This window comes from Thermobia domestica, chromosome 9 (assembly GCF_964235325.1).
Source record: "Thermobia domestica chromosome 9, izTheDome1.hap1.1, whole genome shotgun sequence".
NCBI classification, from domain to species: domain Eukaryota; kingdom Metazoa; phylum Arthropoda; class Insecta; order Zygentoma; family Lepismatidae; genus Thermobia; species Thermobia domestica.
Genome location: NC_137462.1, coordinates 87118062 through 87140146, shown reverse-complemented (window position 1 = coordinate 87140146; position 22085 = coordinate 87118062). Strand labels below are relative to the sequence as shown.

General features: G+C 35.9%; 1 protein-coding gene across 1 annotated transcript in view; it reads left to right on the top strand.

The window, feature by feature from the left end:
- LOC145694819 (testicular acid phosphatase homolog) overlaps nt 1–22085 on the top strand; it is a 45138-nt gene that overhangs the window by 14629 nt on the left and 8424 nt on the right. Inside the window, exons 4-5 of the mRNA XM_081771477.1 lie at nt 9847–10032; nt 15998–16121. Of these exons, the coding sequence (XP_081627603.1) occupies nt 9847–10032; nt 15998–16121 (310 nt within the window). The remainder of the gene's footprint in view (nt 1–9846; nt 10033–15997; nt 16122–22085) is intronic.

Sequence of the window (22085 nt, the reverse complement as noted above, 5' to 3'; positions counted from 1 at the left end):
TAGTGTCATATTGTTTTGTCTCGTGATATATTTTGGGAAATGTATATTTCGATTACTTGTTTAGGTTAGGTAAAAATTGAACTTGTACATTTACGGTTAAATAGTGTCATATTGTTTTGTCTTGTGATATATTTCGGGAAAAAAGTCAATGTATTAAGATAATATCGTAATTGTTTGAAAGTACTGCGATGTAGGCAAATATTCAACCAACTTTATTCTGTTGCTCTTGATAATTACAATGTAACTGTTGAATGATTGGCACAAATAAACATCACGACCAAATTTCAATTTTATAATTTCGAATACTGCTCATAGAGTTAAGCATATGTAAGTTTGATTTTTTTTTCCTTTTCTTTCATTTAACTTAAGTTAACGACGTTGATTCTTTCATTCCGATTAGCCACTTAACAAGAATTTGGAATCTTTTGATAAAAGAATTTGTTGCGCATGCTTATTGAATTTTTTTTTTATATATAAATTGGTTTATTCTTGAGATTTTCTCATCCCCTTGAAAAGACTGTTATAAATCGGCGACCCCTTGGCTATAATATGTGAAGCTAGGCTGTTATAATTGACGATCCAATTCAGGATTTGCCTGATAGGTATTCATTTCTTTTATGATCGTGAAAACGGTGTGTTATAAATTGACGACCTTTAGCCAAGGATAATAATTAACTTTGCTATAATATGTAAGGCTGAAGTTGTTATAAATTGGCGACTTCAGCTTTAGGATATTTGTTTACTTGATAAAGTATTCTGTTTTGTGTGCTAAGCGAGATGAAAGCTAAATAATGAGTGGATATAACGATGATGAGTTGCTAAACGCGTGACCCAATTAATATGATGTAAATAGATTATGTTAAGTGATTCTGCCAGTGACGATCAGGAATTTCAAGTTTGTGTTTATTGTAAAGAAAACCTAGATCGAAGTAACGTAAAAACGACGGCATGTGCGAACTGTAGCAAAGAAGTTCACTTTGACTGTTTGAAACTATCACAGCCCGGAGTTGAACAAAGTATTAAAGTAGATTCATGCTGGGTTTGTGTTCCATGCCAACAACGCATAGTTAGTACTATGGATGAGTTATTCGGTGAAGTAATTTCTGAGGTGAAAGCTCTTAAGCATGAATATTCAAATGAGATGAAAGTGCTGAAAAATGAATTATCGTCTAATATGTTAGTTTTTCGAACAGAATTGTCACCAGTATCAACGGTTAAGAATGATGAAGTAATGGAACTCGCTACTACTAAACTAGAAATCAGAGCTATGGGGTTACTTGAAACTGATAGTGTTGAAGGCACGGATTTACAATTAACCAATGATAATTGTTGTGATGTTTTAGATAAGATAAATAATAATTTACAAAATGATATGGCTGCATTAGAAGCGCCTGAACTTAGTTCTCATTTAAATGTTATTAATGATGATGTAACTAATGAGACTGAGGATTATGATGAAGTAGATGTAGACGTAGATTTAGATTTAGTATTTAGTAGTAGGTATAGGATATGTGCCAATAATCATTTGTTATGTGAGCCCCAAATAATGCATGATAAGGCTAATGATAGCTCTTTCGGGTATGCTTATTGTGAAAGAAAGAAGTATGATAGGATAACGGATGGTAGTCGAGTGAAAATTATAAAGCTTCATATGCTAAGTAGTGACAATGTTGATACTCCTTTTGATATTGATGACGAAAGGATGGATAGATTTCGAAAAGGGAGAAAAGATGTAAGAAATCCTAACGGGATACCTAGCACAGATGCTAATGTAAACAGATCAAAGCTGTTTAGGTGGTTAATAGGGAATTGCTCTAGCCAGGGGCGGAGACATACGTTAATCGGAAAACACTGTTGCAAGTGGCTAGAAGCACTCCGTAGGATAAGACAGGCAAAGATATCACCGCCTGTATTAGCTCCTCCTACAACTGAATTTGTAACCCTGACTTTTGTTTTCTTTTCCTTTTTGTTGTGTTTCTAGTAGTTTAATTTGTGTTCATGATGTTTTGTGAATAATGTAGGAGGTAAAAGATTATATAGATATTCAATAACAAAATGGGAATTTAGAATCTTGATCTATAAACTTCTCTTTTTTTAGTGGCTTTATTGAACCTAAGAACTGAAATTGTGTAAAAGAACGGCAAGTTGAGTCAAATTCGTTTAGTCAGTGGGAATGATAATTTCAGCTTTAAAAAAAAAATGGTTAAACTCGCGGAAAAGGATATTTTCTTTTTGAAAAGGGATTATTAGGACTAACTTTGAATATTCAGGATTTGTTTATGTATCATTATAGTATGCAGTATCAGAAATGTATAATCTAACAGTATAACCTACCTGTCAATTAATTCCTTTTGGGTCCAGTGATTCCTCTGTCTTTTTCAAACGTACTAATAGGGACTACGATCACATCTTCGTTATATCGCCGTATTCTTTTGTTGCAGCGAAGCTGGTTAGTAATAATAATGATAATAACAATAAAGTTTCCCATTTTGTTAGCTACTTTGGTCTTAATGCGGGAAAACAGATTGAGCAGTTGGTATTAAAGGAAAGCGATAATTGCTCGACTGAACTTCTCTCCTCGAAATAATAATTTGAAATTAAAATGCATTTCATTCCGAGACGAAGTGATTTTGTACTGCCTTGTTTAAACTTTATCGACGTACTTTGTTCTGAAGGAAGTACCGCGAATCGAAATATAAATAAAATGTATCCTGAACACAAGAGCTGAACTGAATCTCTTCATTTATAATATTTGGATTTTTTTTTTAATTCCTTTCGTGCGGCTAAGCTCGACTTGTTTCCAGTGTACATTTGAAGTATACCGGTAATTATAGCTAAAAATGAAGGCTGAACTATTAATAGGTTCACTTCTCTTTACGATTTGTGATGTGCTTTAGTTCTAAGTTGGACGAACACGTTATTCATTTGGAACAACTTTTGAAAATTTTTAACCTTTGGGAATTTTGCACTAAATTTAAGAAGAAACTTCGGTCCTTCTTAGGCATTCTTTCTTGGCGAAAGAAATTTATTCCTCAGTTTGCGGCTCTAATAGCGCCATTTTTCGATTTGTTGAAGAAAGACAAGAAATATTGTCTAACTGAGGAATTGCTGAATAGATTCCAACAATTGAGGGAATTGCTGAGTGAGCCTCCAGCACTCAGTCAACCTAATTTCGACCAACCGTTTCACTTATTTTCAGATGCGTCTCTAGAAAATTTGGCCGGCTATCTGGCTCAGTATGATGATACTGGAGAACTTCTCGTTATCGGATACGCAAGTAGAAAATTAAAGTTATATGAAGTTTCCTATTCGATTTTTCGACTGGAGTTGCTGGCAGTATTGTTTCTATGCGAACATTTCTCATATTATATTTTAGGTAGAAAAGTCACGGTTCATTGTGACAACAGCGCAGTGACATACGCTTTTACGTTACAGAACCTAGATCCCCGAACCACAAAAATTTTGTTGAAGTTACAGAGGTTCGATCTTCGGTTCGAGCACATAAAAGGGGTGGACAATAAAATAGCCGACATATTGAGTCACAATACTCCGGAACTCCCTGCCGAACCTGAAGAATACCATGTTAATTCTGTTAATTTTGTTAATTTTGTTTGTTATGATGAGAGTACGTGGTTCACTGTAAATGAGTTAATGCAAATGCAAGCGGGTGATAAGTACTGTAACGAATTAAAAGCGAAAATGTCAGACAGTGCCAATTCTCGAATTCGTATAGTAAATAATTTGGTCTATATTCAAAATTCAAAAACGAAACGTTGGCTGCTAGTAATCCCGGAGTCATTAGTTGAGAGAACGATTAGGAAGGTTCATGAAACGGGGCATTTTGGTGTTAGTAAATGTTTGAAATTAGTTCAGGAATTGTTTTTCTGGAAAGGACAAAAACGTACGTTTCAAAATTTCATTAATAATTGTGAATTGTGTGCCCGAATGAAGTTCTCCAATAGAATCATCGCTCGTGAGGATCTGCATATTGAGGCAGATAAGCCACATATCAAATTGTGCATAGATCTCGTGGGAAAATTGCCATGTAGTTATGGATTCTACTACATCCTCTCAATTGTTGATGTCTATTCACGGTTTCTATGTTATTTGCCGTTGAGGACTGCCACAGCTGCTGAGATTGTTCGGACTCTAGAAAAGGAATATTTCTATCTCTTCCCTTATCCAAATTTTATCATATCCGACCAGGGCCCACAGTTCCTCTCGAACACGTGGAAAACTTACTGTAATGATCACCAAATTCAACACATCTTGGTCTCACCATACAACCCTTCTGGGAATGGCATAGTGGAACGTTCGCATCGAGAACTCAATCGAATTATTCGATTATTGTGCAGCCATAACCACACTAAGTGGAAAACAGTGCTTAAGACGGCGCAAGACTTACTAAACTATTCCTACAATAGTACCATTGGATGTACGCCTGCTGAAGTGTTCATTTCTTACTCGGCTGTTGATAGATTTCGAGAAAAATTTCCATGGCCTTCTGAATTGAAAACAGTAGAAAATTCTAAACGGCATATTCAGGTGGAACCCCGTTTGTTATCAAAAAGAAAACGAAAGTCGCAAAATAATGTGATTGAAATTAAGGAAATGGACTTGGTGATGGTTAAAACCCATTTTCAATCGGATGCGTTTAAGAAGATACACATAAGTATATGCCTGTATTCGCAGGGCCTTTTGTTGTGACTCGAGTGCATCACAACTCTGTTTCTTTAAAAGATTTGGAGGGGAGAGAAGTGCCGACTCAAAATTTATCAAATATAAAATTGTTCAATTGCTCTCCAGAAAAGAGAGAAGAATTGTTAAAAGACTTTAAATAGTCGCAAAAAAAAAAGTTTAAATGTTAATGTTTTAAGTAGTTAAAAAAATTTTTTTTTTCTAAAGCCGCCGGGAAAAATGTAACCGACCGATTAACGGTTGTTTACATTCTATTTGAGTTGGCTCCTGGATTGTAATGTTTACCCGTATTGTAATGTTTACCGGCTGCTTAGGCAGTGTTAAAGTTGGTCCGTGTATTTTAATACTGCACCCGAGTGCCTCCAAAGATTCGTTTTTATGTTAATTTGTTTCGTTGCCAATGAAATAAATGGCACAAAAGAGTTATTAGTTTTATATGCGATATCCAAAACACATATGAGATACGCAAACACACCAATAGTTTATCACAAAATTTCGAATTGTTTCTTTTTACAATGTTTTTCGCGTTACTGTAATAATTCAACTCAGGTTATAGCTTAATATAGTGAAAATTTAATTTACATTTTTACTCTATTTTAATTTACCTTAATTTACTTTACCTCATAATAATATCAATCCAGAAATACGATCGTACGACAATTTTATTCATCATGTTATTTCTCGCTATTGCTTTCCGTCATTCTTTTGTTAAGAGCATAGCGATCATTTCGGTTACGGTCGCAAGAGGGCATAGAAATCGCTATACGTAAAGCTAACATCGCCAAGATGGCGATTCTTTTTACATAGCGGGAACGATGGTTTGTTAGTGATATTAAATAACTGCAAGAACTAACTAAGTGAGTGGTAAAACCTTTATTACAGGAGTACTTCCAATACTCGGGAGATGTTATTTAAGAGGTAAAACGATTGCTTATTTATTTAGGGTTTTGTATAATAACAGAAATAATATAAATTTGTTTTTGTTCGTAGTCAACTATGCAATATTAAATCGCTATTATTAAGGTCTGGTAATGCGAAGATGATGACGCAGTGAAACGCCGTTTTACAACATAGAAAGAACGATGGCTTAAGTCGGTTCCTTAAAAACAGAAATTTTGTAATCAAAAGTGTAAATTTTGGACGTTAACCTACTATAAATTATTTATCGGAAAACCTAACTTAGTTTGGGAGGAAAAGAAACACTGAGGAACCGACAGAAGTGAAAATTCATTGAAACAAATTTTGGCCAAAGCCATCGAATGTCACTTCCGCCATTACGAGTAATATGAAGTAATGGGGCAGGAAGTGTAGCAGTTGGAGTTCATCTCGTCGGGTAAAGGGACCAAGTCCCATATTCAATAGGACGTGGAACGATTATCCGAAGAGATAGATTGCGACGTGTAATAAATAGGTTTGGTAACCTATTCTGTCCTGTGAAGCCAAGGATCCAGGTGACAAGGACTGAGAGGAATATCTTGTAGGAACCCCATCGATTTGGTAATCTCTATCCATTTTATCTTATTTTCTTCTTGTTCCGATCATAAACAGATTCATTAACTCAACAAATGGAGTGCTTTGAAATAAATATGTGTAGTTAAAGTAAAGGGCGTTACGCGTTTAGACAGCTCATCTCGTTACCACTCAATAGCATGATATCATAAGAATATGTGATTCAACATCGAAAATTGTTGGTGAACTTTACTTTAAGCGCACCGCTTGATATTAATATTTTCCATGTAACAATTGATACGATTTTCTTTACTGTTAGATTAAGTGATATTTTCACTTTAAGATGTCATTTTTAACGTGTACCTTACTAGATAATATATTTTAATTGCGTGTTAGGTTAGGTAAGATTTAAATTGAACGTGTCCCACAATATACAGCTATTTGATTGTTAGGTTAGGAGATTAGATTGTGTGTTTACTATTAAACAATGTCATACTATGTTGTCTAGTGATATATTTTGGGAAATGTATATTTCGATTACTTGTTTAGGTTAGGTAAAATTGAACTTGTGCATTTACGGTTAAATAGTGTCATATTGTTTTATCTCGTGATATATTTTGGGAAATGTATATTTCGATTACTTGTTTAGGTTAGGTAAAAATTGAACTTGTACATTTACGGTTAAATAGTGTCATATTGTTTTGTCTTGTGATATATTTCGGGAAAAATATATCTCAATTGCTTGTTTAGGTTAGGTAAATTGAACTTGTGTGCTGACGGTTAAATAATGTGCTACTATTTTGTCTCGTGATATATATTTTGGGAAATACATAATTTGATTGCTTGCTTAGGTTACGTAAATTGAACTTGTGTGTTTACGGTAAAAATAATGTCCTGTTATTTCGTTTCGCGATTTTTTTTAACATGTATTTCCAATTGCGTAGGTTAGGGCTTTATGTAGGTTAAGAAATTATATTTTGAAAAAAAAATGATTTCGTCCATATGACTCGGGTCTTAAATGTGAAAAGGGTTTTGGTAAATTTAGGATAGTAAATATACCGGTTTTTCATTGCTGTTATCTCATGATATGTAAGTGCATACTCGATCTATGCAGATTCCAGCTAACCTTCAGTTGTAGTTTCTTTTATTTTGTTTATACTTAAAATCCTGTTAAAATACGCGTCCGTGCAAGACTCTGTCTTGGGCATATATTTAGTTTAAGGGTGCCATTCACGCGTCATGGAATTTCTTACATATTTGCCTCATCGGAAGTCAGCGTAGCTAACTGATGCTCAACTTTATTGATAAACATATACGTATTTACATTTAGTCAATTTGTCGTTCTTAAACATAATCTAAAATTTATCATGTGTCCATTGCTCTTGAAAATTGTATGACATTATAGTGTGAAGTTAAAAATGATAATAATGTTGATAATGACGTTCTAATCTCCCATAAAATATGTAAACCCTGGCGTAGAGAAGTAGAAGTAGAGCATTTTTTTTTCTTTTCATTTGTAAATACATCATCTCATCAATAGTAGATTTGTTTTTTTTTTTTTTTTTGTAGATGTATTATGTACGATTGATACATGCTACTTACTTGTGCTAGAGTGCAATGATAATGTAGTAGCGGTCGTGTAGGCTTATGTTGTTGCCTAATTCCAATAATATGGACAGGGTTATGAATAATGAACGTCTATTTAGCAGTAATTTTAATAATGGTAATGTCATTTCGTTAAATGGATAATTAGAGCATATGGACTGTCGATCTCGAGTGATCACGAACTGAATATATATTGTAAAGATATTGAAATGTGAGAATGGATACGACTCTGATGTTAAGTCAATGTATTAAGATAATATCGTAATTGTTTGAAAGTACTGCGATGTAGGCAAATATTCAACCAACTTTATTCTGTTGCTCTTGATAATTACAATGTAACTGTTGAATGATTGGCACAAATAAACATCACGACCAAATTTCAATTTTATAATTTCGAATACTGCTCATAGAGTTAAGCATATGTAAGTTTGAATTTTTTTTTTCTTTTCTTTCATTTAACTTAAGTTAACGACGTTGAGTCTTTCATTCCGATTAGCCACTTAACAAGAATTTGGAATCTTTTGATAAAAGAATTTGTTGCGCATGCTTATTGAATTTTTTTTTATATGTAAATTGGTTTATTCTTGAGATTTTCTCATCCCCTTGAAAAGACTGTTATAAATCGGCGACCCCTTTGCTATAATATGTGAAGCTAGGCTGTTATAATTGACGATCCAATTCAGGATTTGCCTGATAGGTATTCATTTCTTTTATGATCGTGAAAACGGTGTGTTATACAATTTTACAGACGCCATCTTGAATTACTCAAAACGCTCAAGGTGTACATTTGTACACCCGGCAGATTCAGATTCAGCACCCTCAAATTAGGTAAAAGCCACCGAGCAACATTAGACATACTGAAATTTTTAGTTCCGATGGATTTCCTCCAGACTATATATGGAGGAAGAAGATTTTGGGGATTCAGTAAAAACTTGGCCAAGGTTTTAAAATAGTCTTATTTCATCGTGTACTTTTTCATACAGCTTTAACTTTTCACAAATTATTTGTTATACGAAAAAGAGAGACAAACCTTTGTTGGTGTGGAGAAGAAATAGATACTCTAAACCATTTAATTTTCCAATGTGAGTTGCTAAAACAAAAAAGGATTGTTCTTATAAAACATCTGATATTTTTTCATACTTTACCTATTTCAATCAACATGATTGTGGCTAGAAGAAATTGGACCATTATCAAGTTACTTTTACAATTCATCCAGGAACATAACTTAAATCTTTAAAAAGAATCAACAACTAAATAAACAAATAATATAAATATACATAAGATATCTACATATAGGTCTATATATAAAAAATAATGCAACTATTACTACAACTGAAAAGACAACTAGTGATTAACAAACCACCTTAAATCAAATAAACGGAATGACTGGGAATTATCTATTACCACTAGCTAACACGATATTCAATATGTATACACAGTCATATGTAACCTTTCTGTAACAATTATAGAGCAGCTACAATGACGGTATTCTAAAACATATGTATGTCAGTGATTCCAACTGCAATATTGGAAAAGAAACATAATGAACAAATACATACCATAAAATTTTTACTAAAATAGGGAGAAGGCTACAGGAACTAAACGTTCGAAGCCTATGAAGACGGCGTCTAAGGAGGACGAAAGAAAGAAATAAGAAACTTAACGGTGTCTTTGGTATTGAAGTATGTAGAATAAATAGAAGAAACAGTATTTTTGAAAACATTTTTTCATGTTCTGCTTGTTTTTTGTTTTACCGGACGATGTTCAAACTAAACAAATATAATCAGATTCAAAGTTCACTTATTTCTATTTTATTTCAACACTAAACTCAATGGACCCAAATGTTTTCGAGTAACACCCATTCCAATAACTTCTACTTCCACGGTGTCCCGAATATTGAGCCAAGATGCAGATAAGGTAAGCTTACATTTTGGTACTTTTAGTATATTGTTCATAATGCTAAATCAAAAAGTAACAGGACAACTACACAATATTCAGAAATGTTAAATACTTTCTTAGCTAACCACATAATTTAAGTAATCCTCTTTATAAAATGAATAACCATATGTACTAATTACTTTGCCCGTTTTGCAGTTGCTTCACAGTACAAAACCTTGTCCAATATACGAAACGTTAATCAATGAATTTCTAAATTCTTCTGTATTGAAGGATTTTGATAGGGAACATGAAGACACATATGAATATATCACACAACATTCTGGTGAAGTCATTACATCTGCTATTCAGGCAGATTATTATTACAGCGTGTTTCATATTCAGGTAAGTCTAAACATTATTTCGTATAACATTGAGTATTATGAACAAATATTCTCCCTAATGTGATATACCTTTTAATTGTTATATTACAACATATAATGCCTTTAAGTCTAAGTAATAGGGTAAATCAGTATACACAAAATGCATATTTTATGCACCGAAGACTATTCATACATCAGAGGATTAGGATTAGGAATTAGATTTCGGGACTGTCGGCATCTAAGGCCATTTAGCCCTTCACGTATATGAGGAATGATGTCCCTCGACAATCACACTTTCCGACGAAAGGGAAGGTTGAAAAGGTTGTGAAAGGAAAGAGGAAGCCTGGGACCACTATGTTAAGTTCCATCCCGGCATTTGCCCTTTGTGAATGAGGGAAATCTAGCATAAATCTCACTCAAGATGACTGGTCTGAAAAAGCTGATAAACTTTTTTGATCGAGTGTCTCCAACGGGAATAGAAACCGGGACGTTAGAGGATACAGAAATAAGCATTATAATTTGTGTGTAACATTTGTATGAAAACAAGTGTAGGATGTGTAAAACAGTGAAAATGTCAGTAGATATCTTCATTCATCGAAATAATATCATCAATTGTCTAGAATTCTCTCATGAAGTATATGTTATATGTACAAGGGTGAATCAAAAAGTAAGGTGAATTGTTGATTTACAGAAAAGCGTACAGAGATACGTCGATGAAGCTTTACTATGTTTGAAGTATGGCATCACACTGTTATTCGAAGAAGGAACCGTAGTTGTCTAAACGATTATTCCAACGTGGCACAAATCATCCATGCCCTGTTCAAAGAAATGTGGTTCCAGATTTCCTAACCAGGTACGTGTAGCCTGTTGTGCCTCTGTCAGTGTCTGGAAACGCTGCCCACGGAGATGCTGCTTCAGGGGGCCGAACAAATGGTAATCCGACGGGGCTAAATCAGGGCTATACGGAGGGTGATCGAGAATTTCCCACTTGAACCCGCGGAGGTGTGTACGGATCCGTTCGGCTGTATGTGGACGTGCGTTATCATGCAGTAACAACACGCCCTCTCGGAGTGCCCCCCGCCGTTTCTGCCGTATGGCTGCTTTCAGCCTGTCCAGGGTTTGACAGTAGGTGTCTGCATTAATGGTCGTACCCTTTTCCAGAAATTCAACATAAATAACACCAAGACGGTCCCAAAAGACAGTTGCCATTGTTTTCTGGGCAGATGCTATTGTCTTGCGTTTCTTGGCCTGTGGTGACTATGGATGTTTCCATGTCATGCTCTGACGTTTAGATTCAGGTGTCCATAGAGGTATCGTAGTTTCATCGCCCATTATGATGCGATGAAGGAATGAATTTCCTTCGTCGGCATAACGTGTGAGGTGGCTCAGGGAAATGCCCATTCGCTGGTTTTTGTGTTCGTTACTCAGAAGCTTGGGTACCCAGCGCGCGCACACTTTTGTGAAGCCCAGTTGGTCATGGACGATACCGCTTACGGAACCATAATAGATATTCAATTTATTGGCAATGTGCTGCAACCGCACTCTTCTGTCTTCACGAATCATGGCATCGACGACAGCCACATTCGTGTCGGTGATGGACGTTGATGGTCTGCACTTCTGCCATCATCTGTGACAGTACTCCTACCACTTGCAAATGCGTTACACCACACGTACACTTGTTTCAGCGACATAACACTATCTCCGTAGACCTGCACCAATTCTCGATGAATATCACATGGTTTTGTTCCCTTGGCCCAGAAAAAACGAATGACACCGCGCACTTCCTCCTTGGTGTAATGTTCCAGTCGTTGCTCCATCTTTGAGTTGCTCTCAGCACCAGACGGGTGGACATAGAATGCTGTACAAGCCGTCACACTTCTATTACCAGATTACCTGTAACATGGAAAAGAATTAATTAGCTAAACACAATACTATGGGTTTGACAGACAATTTCACCTTACTTTTTGATTTATCCTTGTATTTTTAAAAATGTAAAGTTTATTTAGAAGTAGTTATGAAAGTAAAGGTATGTAGTCATTAAGTTGTAAATTATTTCTATGAGATTATTGTTCGAAGTTTTGATTTCACTTCTAAGAACAATCTTATGGCAAAATATAGTGAGGTGTTTTACATTAAGATGGGCATCTAACATTGATATTGAGAATAAATGTATTGCAGTATAATTTGCGGAAGTGGGCAAGTTATTCCAGAAACAGCAAACCGTCGGGTTACGAACTCTTCGCTTTGTTGACAATTCGGTTTACGAACTACTTCTGTGAACAATTTTTCCGAGATACAAATTCACACACACACACACACACGCGTCTGTACCAACAGTTTCACACCCAAGTAGTGCTCCGCGTTTGTTATAAACATTATATGTCGGAGCCTTCAGGGACCACAATGAGTCAGTGACGTGGGGTCCCTGGTTCGATTCCATCTTGCGCCAAGTCTGTCTTGTGGTGGACAAGTATGTGTGGGGGTTTTCTCGGGGTTATCCTGTTTCTTTCGAGTCTCTTTATTACACCATTTCATTCATTTCTCATCATTATTGTTCCCTTTTTCCTACATGACAATCGTAGGAAGTAAAACTGAAAAAGTTTCATTTGAAACTAGTTTTTTGTTCTTTTCTGCATTTTTTGTGTTTTTAGTTGCTCATAAGTTTTGGACAACTAAAACCTAAAACATTACCCTCATAATATTTTGTTTATTTTAATGTTACTTATTTGTCTTTAAAGAGGATAATGCTATTTTTATTCTATATTTTTACATCACAGAAAAACACTTAAAATGTAAAAAAAATGTATTATGTTTAAATGGCTAAAACGGATTAATAGTAAAAATTACAATAATTTCGTTTACAAGCATTTTGGTTTTATGGTCAGTGTTACGGAACAGATTAAGTTCGTAACCCGAGGGTCCATTGCACTAATCTTTACATCGAGTTAGATTGTATTTAGTACGGAGTCAACTGCCTCATCCGTAACGCTCATCTCTGATGCGAGGTGTTTCAGATTCGACCCAAGACTGTTACGGTAATCGGTCGATTTGCAAAGTATTTTTTACCCGATACAATTTTCCCGTAGTTGTCCGAGACCATTGTTAGTTGCAGAGTTTTGTATGTATATATATCCCATTTCTTTATACGACCGTTATTATATTAATAGTCTCATTTAAGTCCGGAAAGGCATCGGTTCGAGCCTAGCACATATTTTTTATCTTTACAGGCCCCTATAGTTCTCATCCGTATGTACACACCAAATAATGTTACTTTCCGGGAACGGTAAAACGCAAAGTGGAGACACTCGTAAAGTTAATTTACATCTGTCGAAACTTCCCAACACACTCACTCCAGAGATCAGGAGAATGTTGTACCCCTACTCTATTTCCTTTGGTGGAGGAACGATTGTGCAACACAGAAATCACACAATTCTACCTCAAAGTGACTTATAATTAAACACTTACATGAAGCGCATGATACTAATCACTTTGTATCACTTATTTATTTCATTGATCATAAATAGAAAACTTTTGTTCGTTTATTATTTTTAAGTTTAGTTTTTGCCCTACTAAGTAACCGACACGAGCAAGCGACGAAACATGGGTCAGTTTATGTCAAATTTTAATATTGTGTGATTAATAAAAACTTTAAGTTCTACATCACTATAAGTTAGTAGTATGTATTCTTCAATCGGTACTTCACAATTCACAAGAAAATGTTTGTAGGTACTGAAAATCAAACTATTAGTTGACACATACGAGGTACATTTCAAAAGAAAGGGCCGATATTTAATCGGAAACAGGTAAGTAAGTTTAGCAACATTGTTTTATTGGGTAAAGCAAGTACATATCCATTTTATTTTTCAACATAGTCACCATTATTTTCCAAGCACTTTTTATATCTCTGCATAGAAGTTCACCCCCTGGGAGTTCAGCCACTTCAACACTGCCGTTTTCAAATTCATCAGGTTCTTCAAATCATTGAGATGAAAGCCACTTTTTTAGGTGCAGAAAGTGATAGTCACTTGGTGCAAGGTCTGGACTATATGGGGGTGGTCAAAAAGTTCCCATCCAAACTTCTCAATCTACTCAACGGTGAGGGCAGCAGTGTGTGGTCTGGCGTTGTCATGGAGGAGCACAATTCCTGAACGCAACATTCCACGTCGTCGGTTTTGTATGGTACGTCTGAGCTTGTACAGTGTTTCACACTATGCTTTCGATATGATTGTTTTTCCTGATTCAAAAAAATCCACCAAAAGAATGCCCTTTTGGTCCCAGAACACAGTTGCCATCATTTTGCGTGCAGATAGAGCTCGCTTGAACTTTTTCGCCTTTGGGGAATTTGAATGAGCCACTGCATCGATTGTTGTTTCGACTCGACATTGATGTAAGAAATCCATGTTTCGTCACCTGTAACAATGTGGGTAAAAAATCCATCAGCCTCTCTGTCGTAGCGATCCAGAAATTCATGTGCTGGAGTCAGTCGGTTCTGTTTGTGGACGTTCCTCAAGATTTTTGGGACCCATCTGGCACACAATTTCTGATATCCTAATGCATCTGTAACAATTCGAAACAATGTTGTTGGTGAAACCTCTGGAAATTCGATGTGTAGAGCGGTAACGATTTTCTTTAACTTTTTCATTCACTCGCTGCACAAAGTCGTCAGTCTGAATGCTTGGTCTTCCACTCTATGCTTCGTCGTGGATATTTGTACGGCCTTCTTTGAATGCACGATACCATTGCCGTACCTTTCCTTCACTCATTACACTGTCGCCGTACACTGCCTACAATTCTCTATGAATTTCAGCAGCACTTTGTCCTTTGGCATGAAGAAATCTAATCACAGAGCAGACCTCGCACTTGGTGGGATTGTGTATGCGCGCAGCCATTTTAACACGCTCCAACACATACGAAAACAAACAGATGACTGGCGAAACTATGGTTGTTTGATAGCCAATGGACCAAGTAATGTTTCTGCGCAAGCGTGATCCGATCACTATTGGCAGTCGGTTTTAATAAAATATCGGCTCTTTCTTTTGAAATGCGCCTCGTACTTTATATCATGGCAATTCTTGTTTCCTTCCTTACTCAGAATGACGTATTCTTCACGAACAATTACGCAGTTTGTTGGGAGGAAAACTTCCTGAAAGTTTCTCTTAACATGTTTATTACGAATTTCTCAAGAAACAACGTGTGTAAAAGAAGGTAATAGTTTAACATTGTCGTACAATAAAATAAAAATGTTTCATCGAATCATCATTATATTAGAATATTGCACTTCTTTGTTTTATGTTTTACACTTTTGCACTTCCTCTGTGTTCGAAAGTGCAATTTTCCTTTCATTATTTTATGGTCATATTGTTTTTCACCAGCACTTACATACACACACTCAACACTTTTAACTTTGTTTTTCGTCTGCACACGCTAGGCGGCACCACCAGTCCAAGTTACAAATCATCATCTGCCATGGTAGCAGATCTGGAGACAAGTGAAAGAATCACCAAAATAGGCGTAAATTTTATTGTTTTTTTAGAGCATCACAAGCCGAGCGAGTTTGTGGTGGACTGGTGTTGTATCCGTGGGTTTTCTCTTAGTCTCCTTTTTTCTCACACTTTCTCATTCTACCAATCATTTTATAGTATTTCATTTTCATTAATCATCCGCTTCTTTTAGCCTAAAGGACATTACCGTGAGATCTAAATTAATGATTACATTTATTTTTGCATTTAATATGACTTTGACAGCCATTTAAGTATGAGTGAGAATCATGTGGCTGCTACAATCATGTGGCTATATTAACAAGCTACTGTTTGTAAAGTTTGCTAGACCACAACCTACGTTCGTATATGCTCACATCCCGCTTACGCTTACATTTATAAGTAGGGTATACTTACTTATTTCTACAAACATATCTTTACATTCTTATATCATGTGATAATATTAATAAGTATTTAATGTTATAACACTATGTGATGTTTTCCTTTTAGGAACTTCATAATCTTACGTTACCAGAATGGGCTAAAACCATTTATCCAGAACCATTAAAGGAAATACGAGAATTCACTTTTACAATCGAAGCTTACTCTCCAGAAATGCAGCGTCTTACATCAGGTATTTCCTCTTTATATAACTTTATTTTTTTATAATTTACTAAAATTTGTATATTTGGCAGATATTATGAAGATTATTTATTTGATACTAGCAGCGTTCACCCCGCTTCGCTGCGGTCACCCCGGAACGCAATAAACTTTGTTACTTAGATAATTTTTACTTTTTCGCTTTCAAGTGATATGATAAAAACCATAGAAGATTGCAGTAAATCTTAACATTATATCGCCTGTCATTTATGTTAACCCGCCCCGCTTCGCTGCGGTCATCCCGGTGCTGGCATATTGTAAAAGTGTCTGTAAAAATAAGCAAATCAATTAAAAAATTTTAAACAGAAGATTCAAGCTATTTTCCGCTGTATATCGCCTGTCATTTATGTTAACCCGCCGAGTGACACGGTCATGCGGGTTGCATATAAATACGTTTATTTTTACCTATGATGAACTAATAACAAAGGATTTGTACGTTATGGACACTTGAATGGTCAATTATCTCAAGACACTGGTAATTAAAAATTAAAGTGATATGATAAAAACCATCTAGGGTCCAAATCCTAATAACCCCCCAAAAATGAAAGAAATTGGTTCAGCCGTATTAGCGTGATGAGCGGACAAAGGATTTTGTACGTTCTCTTTTATATATATAGATTATTCCTATTTACAATATGTGTTCAAAGAGTTTACTTTTCAATTCAAGATTAAAATATTTTCAAAAGCTATAAGGAAACTACATATAAAATATTGATTTCTAGTATAAATAGGCCATAATATGCAAGTGTTCATTTTAATGATCTATACATACCATACTTTACAAACATTTAGTAATATTTCTGATTAAAAAATTGGATTTTGAACTGACTTCAATATATTCATCAATTTTATATTTTATACTATGTTTTAATAAGTGTTAAATAGTAAACTTACAATATGTTTTAGATTTCTATATACTAATTAGTTCATGTATTATATACTGCTGATAGGTATTCTCGCAAGGACGTAGCAAAATCATTTTACTTTCTTCAATTAATTGATTTCCCCTCCCACACATTTGGATTAAATGTGATTTTCTATAGCAATATATTCTTTATCTTCAAAAAGAAAATGATTGTCGTACTCATAATTAGTGTAGGGGCTAGCTCATGTATCGTGTGCCTGAGAGGTCCCCTCGATTTGACTTCATATTCGATTGATGGATGGTTGGGACATTTAAAAAAGTTGGTCACATGATGTGAGTGGTGACGGAATATCATACTGTACCGAACTTGTTTTACTTCTTCACGATCATTCTGAGCGATTCTTGTTTTCATAAATATCAAAAGCAACATCCAAACGGTTCACTTGATACCAAATTGGCACCAAGTAATCAAAAAACTCACCAAATATCTTCAGCTTCAATCGTTTAATTGGAATCTTTCTAGTTTGCACCATAAAGTCCACAATAACACTATAAACTATGTCACCGTGGGCTATCTGCGAAGGAGGTGAGGTAGTAAGATGCTTCTCTAGTTCACACATGAGGTCTGATTTTACTGCTTTACTTAGGAACATTCCTTTTGTCATAAGGAATGACGTGGGTGTGATCTTATACTTGAGTAACGTCTCAACGCTGTAGCCTCCTGCTCTTGCAACGTCAATGACTTGCAATGCCTTTGAACTTTCCTCTTGAATATCCAGCCGTTAAGTTCGGACTACAGGTTTGCGTAGAACACTTCGCTTAATTGGATCCATCAACGTTTTTGCTTTTGTCAGCAAAGCGTTCTTGGATAAAGTCTTCGTGAAGTCGTTTACCGTGTTTTATGCAGTTCAGCATAGAAGTTTCCTCATCAGACTCCATCACTTTGTTTGTGGCAATATTATATAATGTCGTGGTATGATCACCAGAATAAACTTTGAAAGGATTTTTTCTTGCTAGGATGAAACCAACAACACGTCTGACACAGTCTTCATACCGAATAGTGCGGGAAGAAGAAAATTCGTGGTGAAGGGAACACTCATCTTCTTCATTCATGTCATAGAAAGTACGTAAAACCTGCCCTAGAAGACTTTTTTCTTCTTTGAAGCGATCATGCTGGGCCACAACCTCCTTCCTGCGGGTGATACCACTAGTGTCCTTTTGCTGCCTTGTTGTAGCTCTGATACCACCGGTGTCCTTGTTGTAGTTCTGCTCTAATCTTTAATCAATCGGCACACAACTAACTTTTCAAGTAATATTTTTTACTATAAAGTAGCCAGCTTTAAAAGAGAGGTACACATTAAGAAGTATAGATAGTAAGCTTAGACAGTCTTCTAGGAATACAGAAGCCCAACGAGAATAATTTGTCTCATCGAAAGCAAACAAAAGAGGAACCGATTGGGAAACAGCACTCACAAATATCTTCCATTTCGCTTCACGTTGGGCACGTAGCAGGTCACGGATAATTGGAAATAATACATGGACAAACTGACTCCAGAAGAGAAAAGTATGACTTTTCTGCTCTCCATCAACTACAAAAGCTTGAATATTTACTTTTAAATGGCCATAATGTTCACATTCACTCTTCATACCTTCAAGAACACATTCTTCATCTTTCATCTGGCAGACTCTTTGTATTCTGTGCAGGTCACTGATACATTGTCCATGTTCATTCACATCATACTTGCATATGAAAGCCAACCAGCACAAGCGTTCCATTGCCTCTACCAGTATAGAAAGTCCCCTCATTCCCCTAGCATAGTGAAAACCATTGAAAACGCTTTTGCAAGCTGTTTCCAAAAAAACTCTGTTGCTGTAAGTATGTGATCTGCTAACTGTCTCACAGGCATTTCCCAACACACGAAATGACCTCCTTTATGAAATGAAATCCACCCAAGTCGATGAAAATGTTGAAATGTATTTCTTTCGCAATCTGGTACACACCTTGATCGCACCACAAGGATCCACTTTCCACCTCTACTTGTTTTAAACAGTCTTCAAAGTTTACCATACAAGTATATATTGTACCAAACTCTATTGCTGGATATGGAATGATTGGAGTGAATATGGTCTGGGTAATAGATTGATTTTCATCTATTATCATACTATTGAATGCACTCCACGAGGGTACTTGTTGAATGTCTTCGCTTACATCTGGAAAATATCTATTTTGGAGAAACCAAGAGAGTAACCAAACAAAGTCTTGTTCCCTACATCTATTATCAGATTGACTTGTGTCAGGTCTTGTGGACGGAACAAACGTGAGAGGGACATTTCCTCCCTCTGGTCGCCTATTGCAAACAAGGTGTTCTTGGCATGACAAAGTATGGGATAAACTCCGACCGGAAGTGTCAATATCTCCATATTCAACAGACATTCTTTAATCACTAGTTTTAAATGCCTCGCAGTCCACGTCCAGAATTACTTTGTCCTGGAAGATTATCATGACAGTATCATGCGTCCAGCCTATTCCTGATGAGTTGTGCTCTTCGTACTCAAAATTGTCCACAGTTGTTTCCTTGTATCTCAGGATTACTAATAACTATGTATAATTTTTTAACATTGCATATTTTTTTCTAAATTAAAGTACTCTCTACTTCAATGCTAGATTTCTTAGATGTCTTAGGAAAACCCGATAAATTATGTCCTGGTCACCCACGCGTATAAGCAACACTTTCATGAATTATTTTTTTCTCTGTTTGTACATCAACTATCTTCCTCAAACTTTCTGGAAGTGTTGCAGATATATTCTTACTTTCCTGCAAAATTCATGTTGTTTCTTGCTCTCACGGTTGCCAGCTTATAAGCAATCGAACTAGATAAAAGTATTTTTTGTGTACATTTCCGGGAATTCCCCACCGTAACGCCCCCCTCCTGCGACACACACGCATATCATATACACCGTTTTAAAGCATGGATATTTGCAATTAGAACGAGGTATAACTCGTTTCTATATTATAATTACAACCTATTCTGGAACTGTATAATTAGTAACCTAACAGTTTTCTCATTATCCATGTTCAAAATCCAATATGGCGGACAGAACGAGCACTCACCACACCATGTGACCAACTTTTTTTAAATGTCCCAACCATCCATCAATTGAATCTGAAGTCAAATTGAGGGGACCTTTCAGGCACACGAGATGTGAGCTAGCGCCATGACTAAATAATCTATTCTTAACATTAAAGTTAACAAGAATGACAATATCCTGATGATCGCTGAAACCATTTTCAAATGTATCAACATATAGTGTCATGTCGTTTGTAAAATATTGAAATCGAAATCTTTTTCACACTTTACATTACATTTTCGACTCATAGGAAGTCTTGTACTTTATTTTCTCTAGCACAAATAATTTTTAAAAAATTTGATAGATAGGAGCCTGCACAGTATTGAAGTATATGTAGTATTTTTTTCTAAACAAATAATTAAAAAGTTAGAATCTCGGGTTTGTCACGTTGAGATGGTGGATTCTGCTGGCCTGTAACCTTGAAGGGCTCCATTTTGTAGGCGAATGTTTCTGCGGGTTTGCTTGGCCCAATGGCATATACAGAAACTCATTAACGGGGCTCACACACAAAGCATATATATATCACCATGGCGAGTGCAAATACGAGTTTGGTGCCTAGCTAATTTAAAGCCAAATCATGTAAGATTACGTAACAAATTGGTTCCCTGCTCATTATTAGTGATTAAATATTTTAGACTAGCGATAAACACTTGCATAAACTATATCTGTGCGAGAAAAATGGCGATTAAAATCTCTGATCTTGCTACTAGATTCAGACTTAAGATTTCGTTTCGTGCCCACAACATATTTTCTATAGCAAAACATTACATAGAAGTCATGTCATTACATATACTGGCCTGGAAAGATCAGAAATATAGCGTTTGAAGCCAATAACTGGGCACATCTCGACACTCTCTGGCGGACAAAACTATACTTCCGAACCCTAACCCCTCTTCAAACAAAACGGAGTTGTCATCGCAAAGGTTTCAGTATTCAGTCTCGGCTAGGCAAAATTTCAGAGAAACAGATCAAAAAGGTGAAGAATACTGCACATAACTAATATGTTAAAATTTTATGTAGAGCTACATATAGAGCTGCCGGGATGTATTTTAAACATTACTACACATGCTTTTGATGGTAAATTATAACAAGGGGAAAATAATCTGTAACTCGAACTCAGAAACTCCCAACGTTCAAAGGTTCAAAGTTGTTGTACACAGACTCTGTTGCCAAGCTGAGTCTGCCACTCGCCGAACTCGACCACAAAATATAGGGATTTTTATTCCTTAGACAATGGGCTACTTGTCACATATATAAGGTGTTAATGAACTAGACCAACCAATTGAAACAGGTAATTCCTCACATCAAAATAAGGAAAAAAGTTTATATGGATCCATGGTCAAAAGTGCATAGTTTCAGAGCTAGGACTGTCCAAAACTGAAAAAATGAACTTTGGGGGCGAATATCTCCAAAATATTAATTATTGAGCTGAAGCGGCATGTTATTGTCTTACTCTTGTAGTCTGCTCTATCCAAAAATGCATGATGCTGAATCGTTCAGTAGCGGCGCAATAGAGTTCTCCACAGGAGTGGGGGGTTCCGGACATTTCGTTAGGATAGATGGGTTCGATTTATGACAGATGGAAGAGCATTCCACAAGTAACAGAAAGTCTTTTTCAGACTGCTTCATGCCACTTCAGCTCAATAACTAATAGTCTTGGAGATAACTAATAGTCGCCCCAAAAGTTAATTTTCCCACGATTTTGGACAGTCTCTGGAAGTATACACTTTTGACCATGGGTCCATATGAACCTTTTTCCTTATTTTGATGTGAGGAATCACCTATTTCAGTTTGTCACCTAGTTCATTAACACCCTATATATATATACACGTATATACTCATACATTTACACCTATAGTGAAACTAAGCTCACGTAGGTTTTCACCGGGAGTTAAAAAAAGTAACATCGGGATCACAAATGAAACATACTCCATATATTCTAC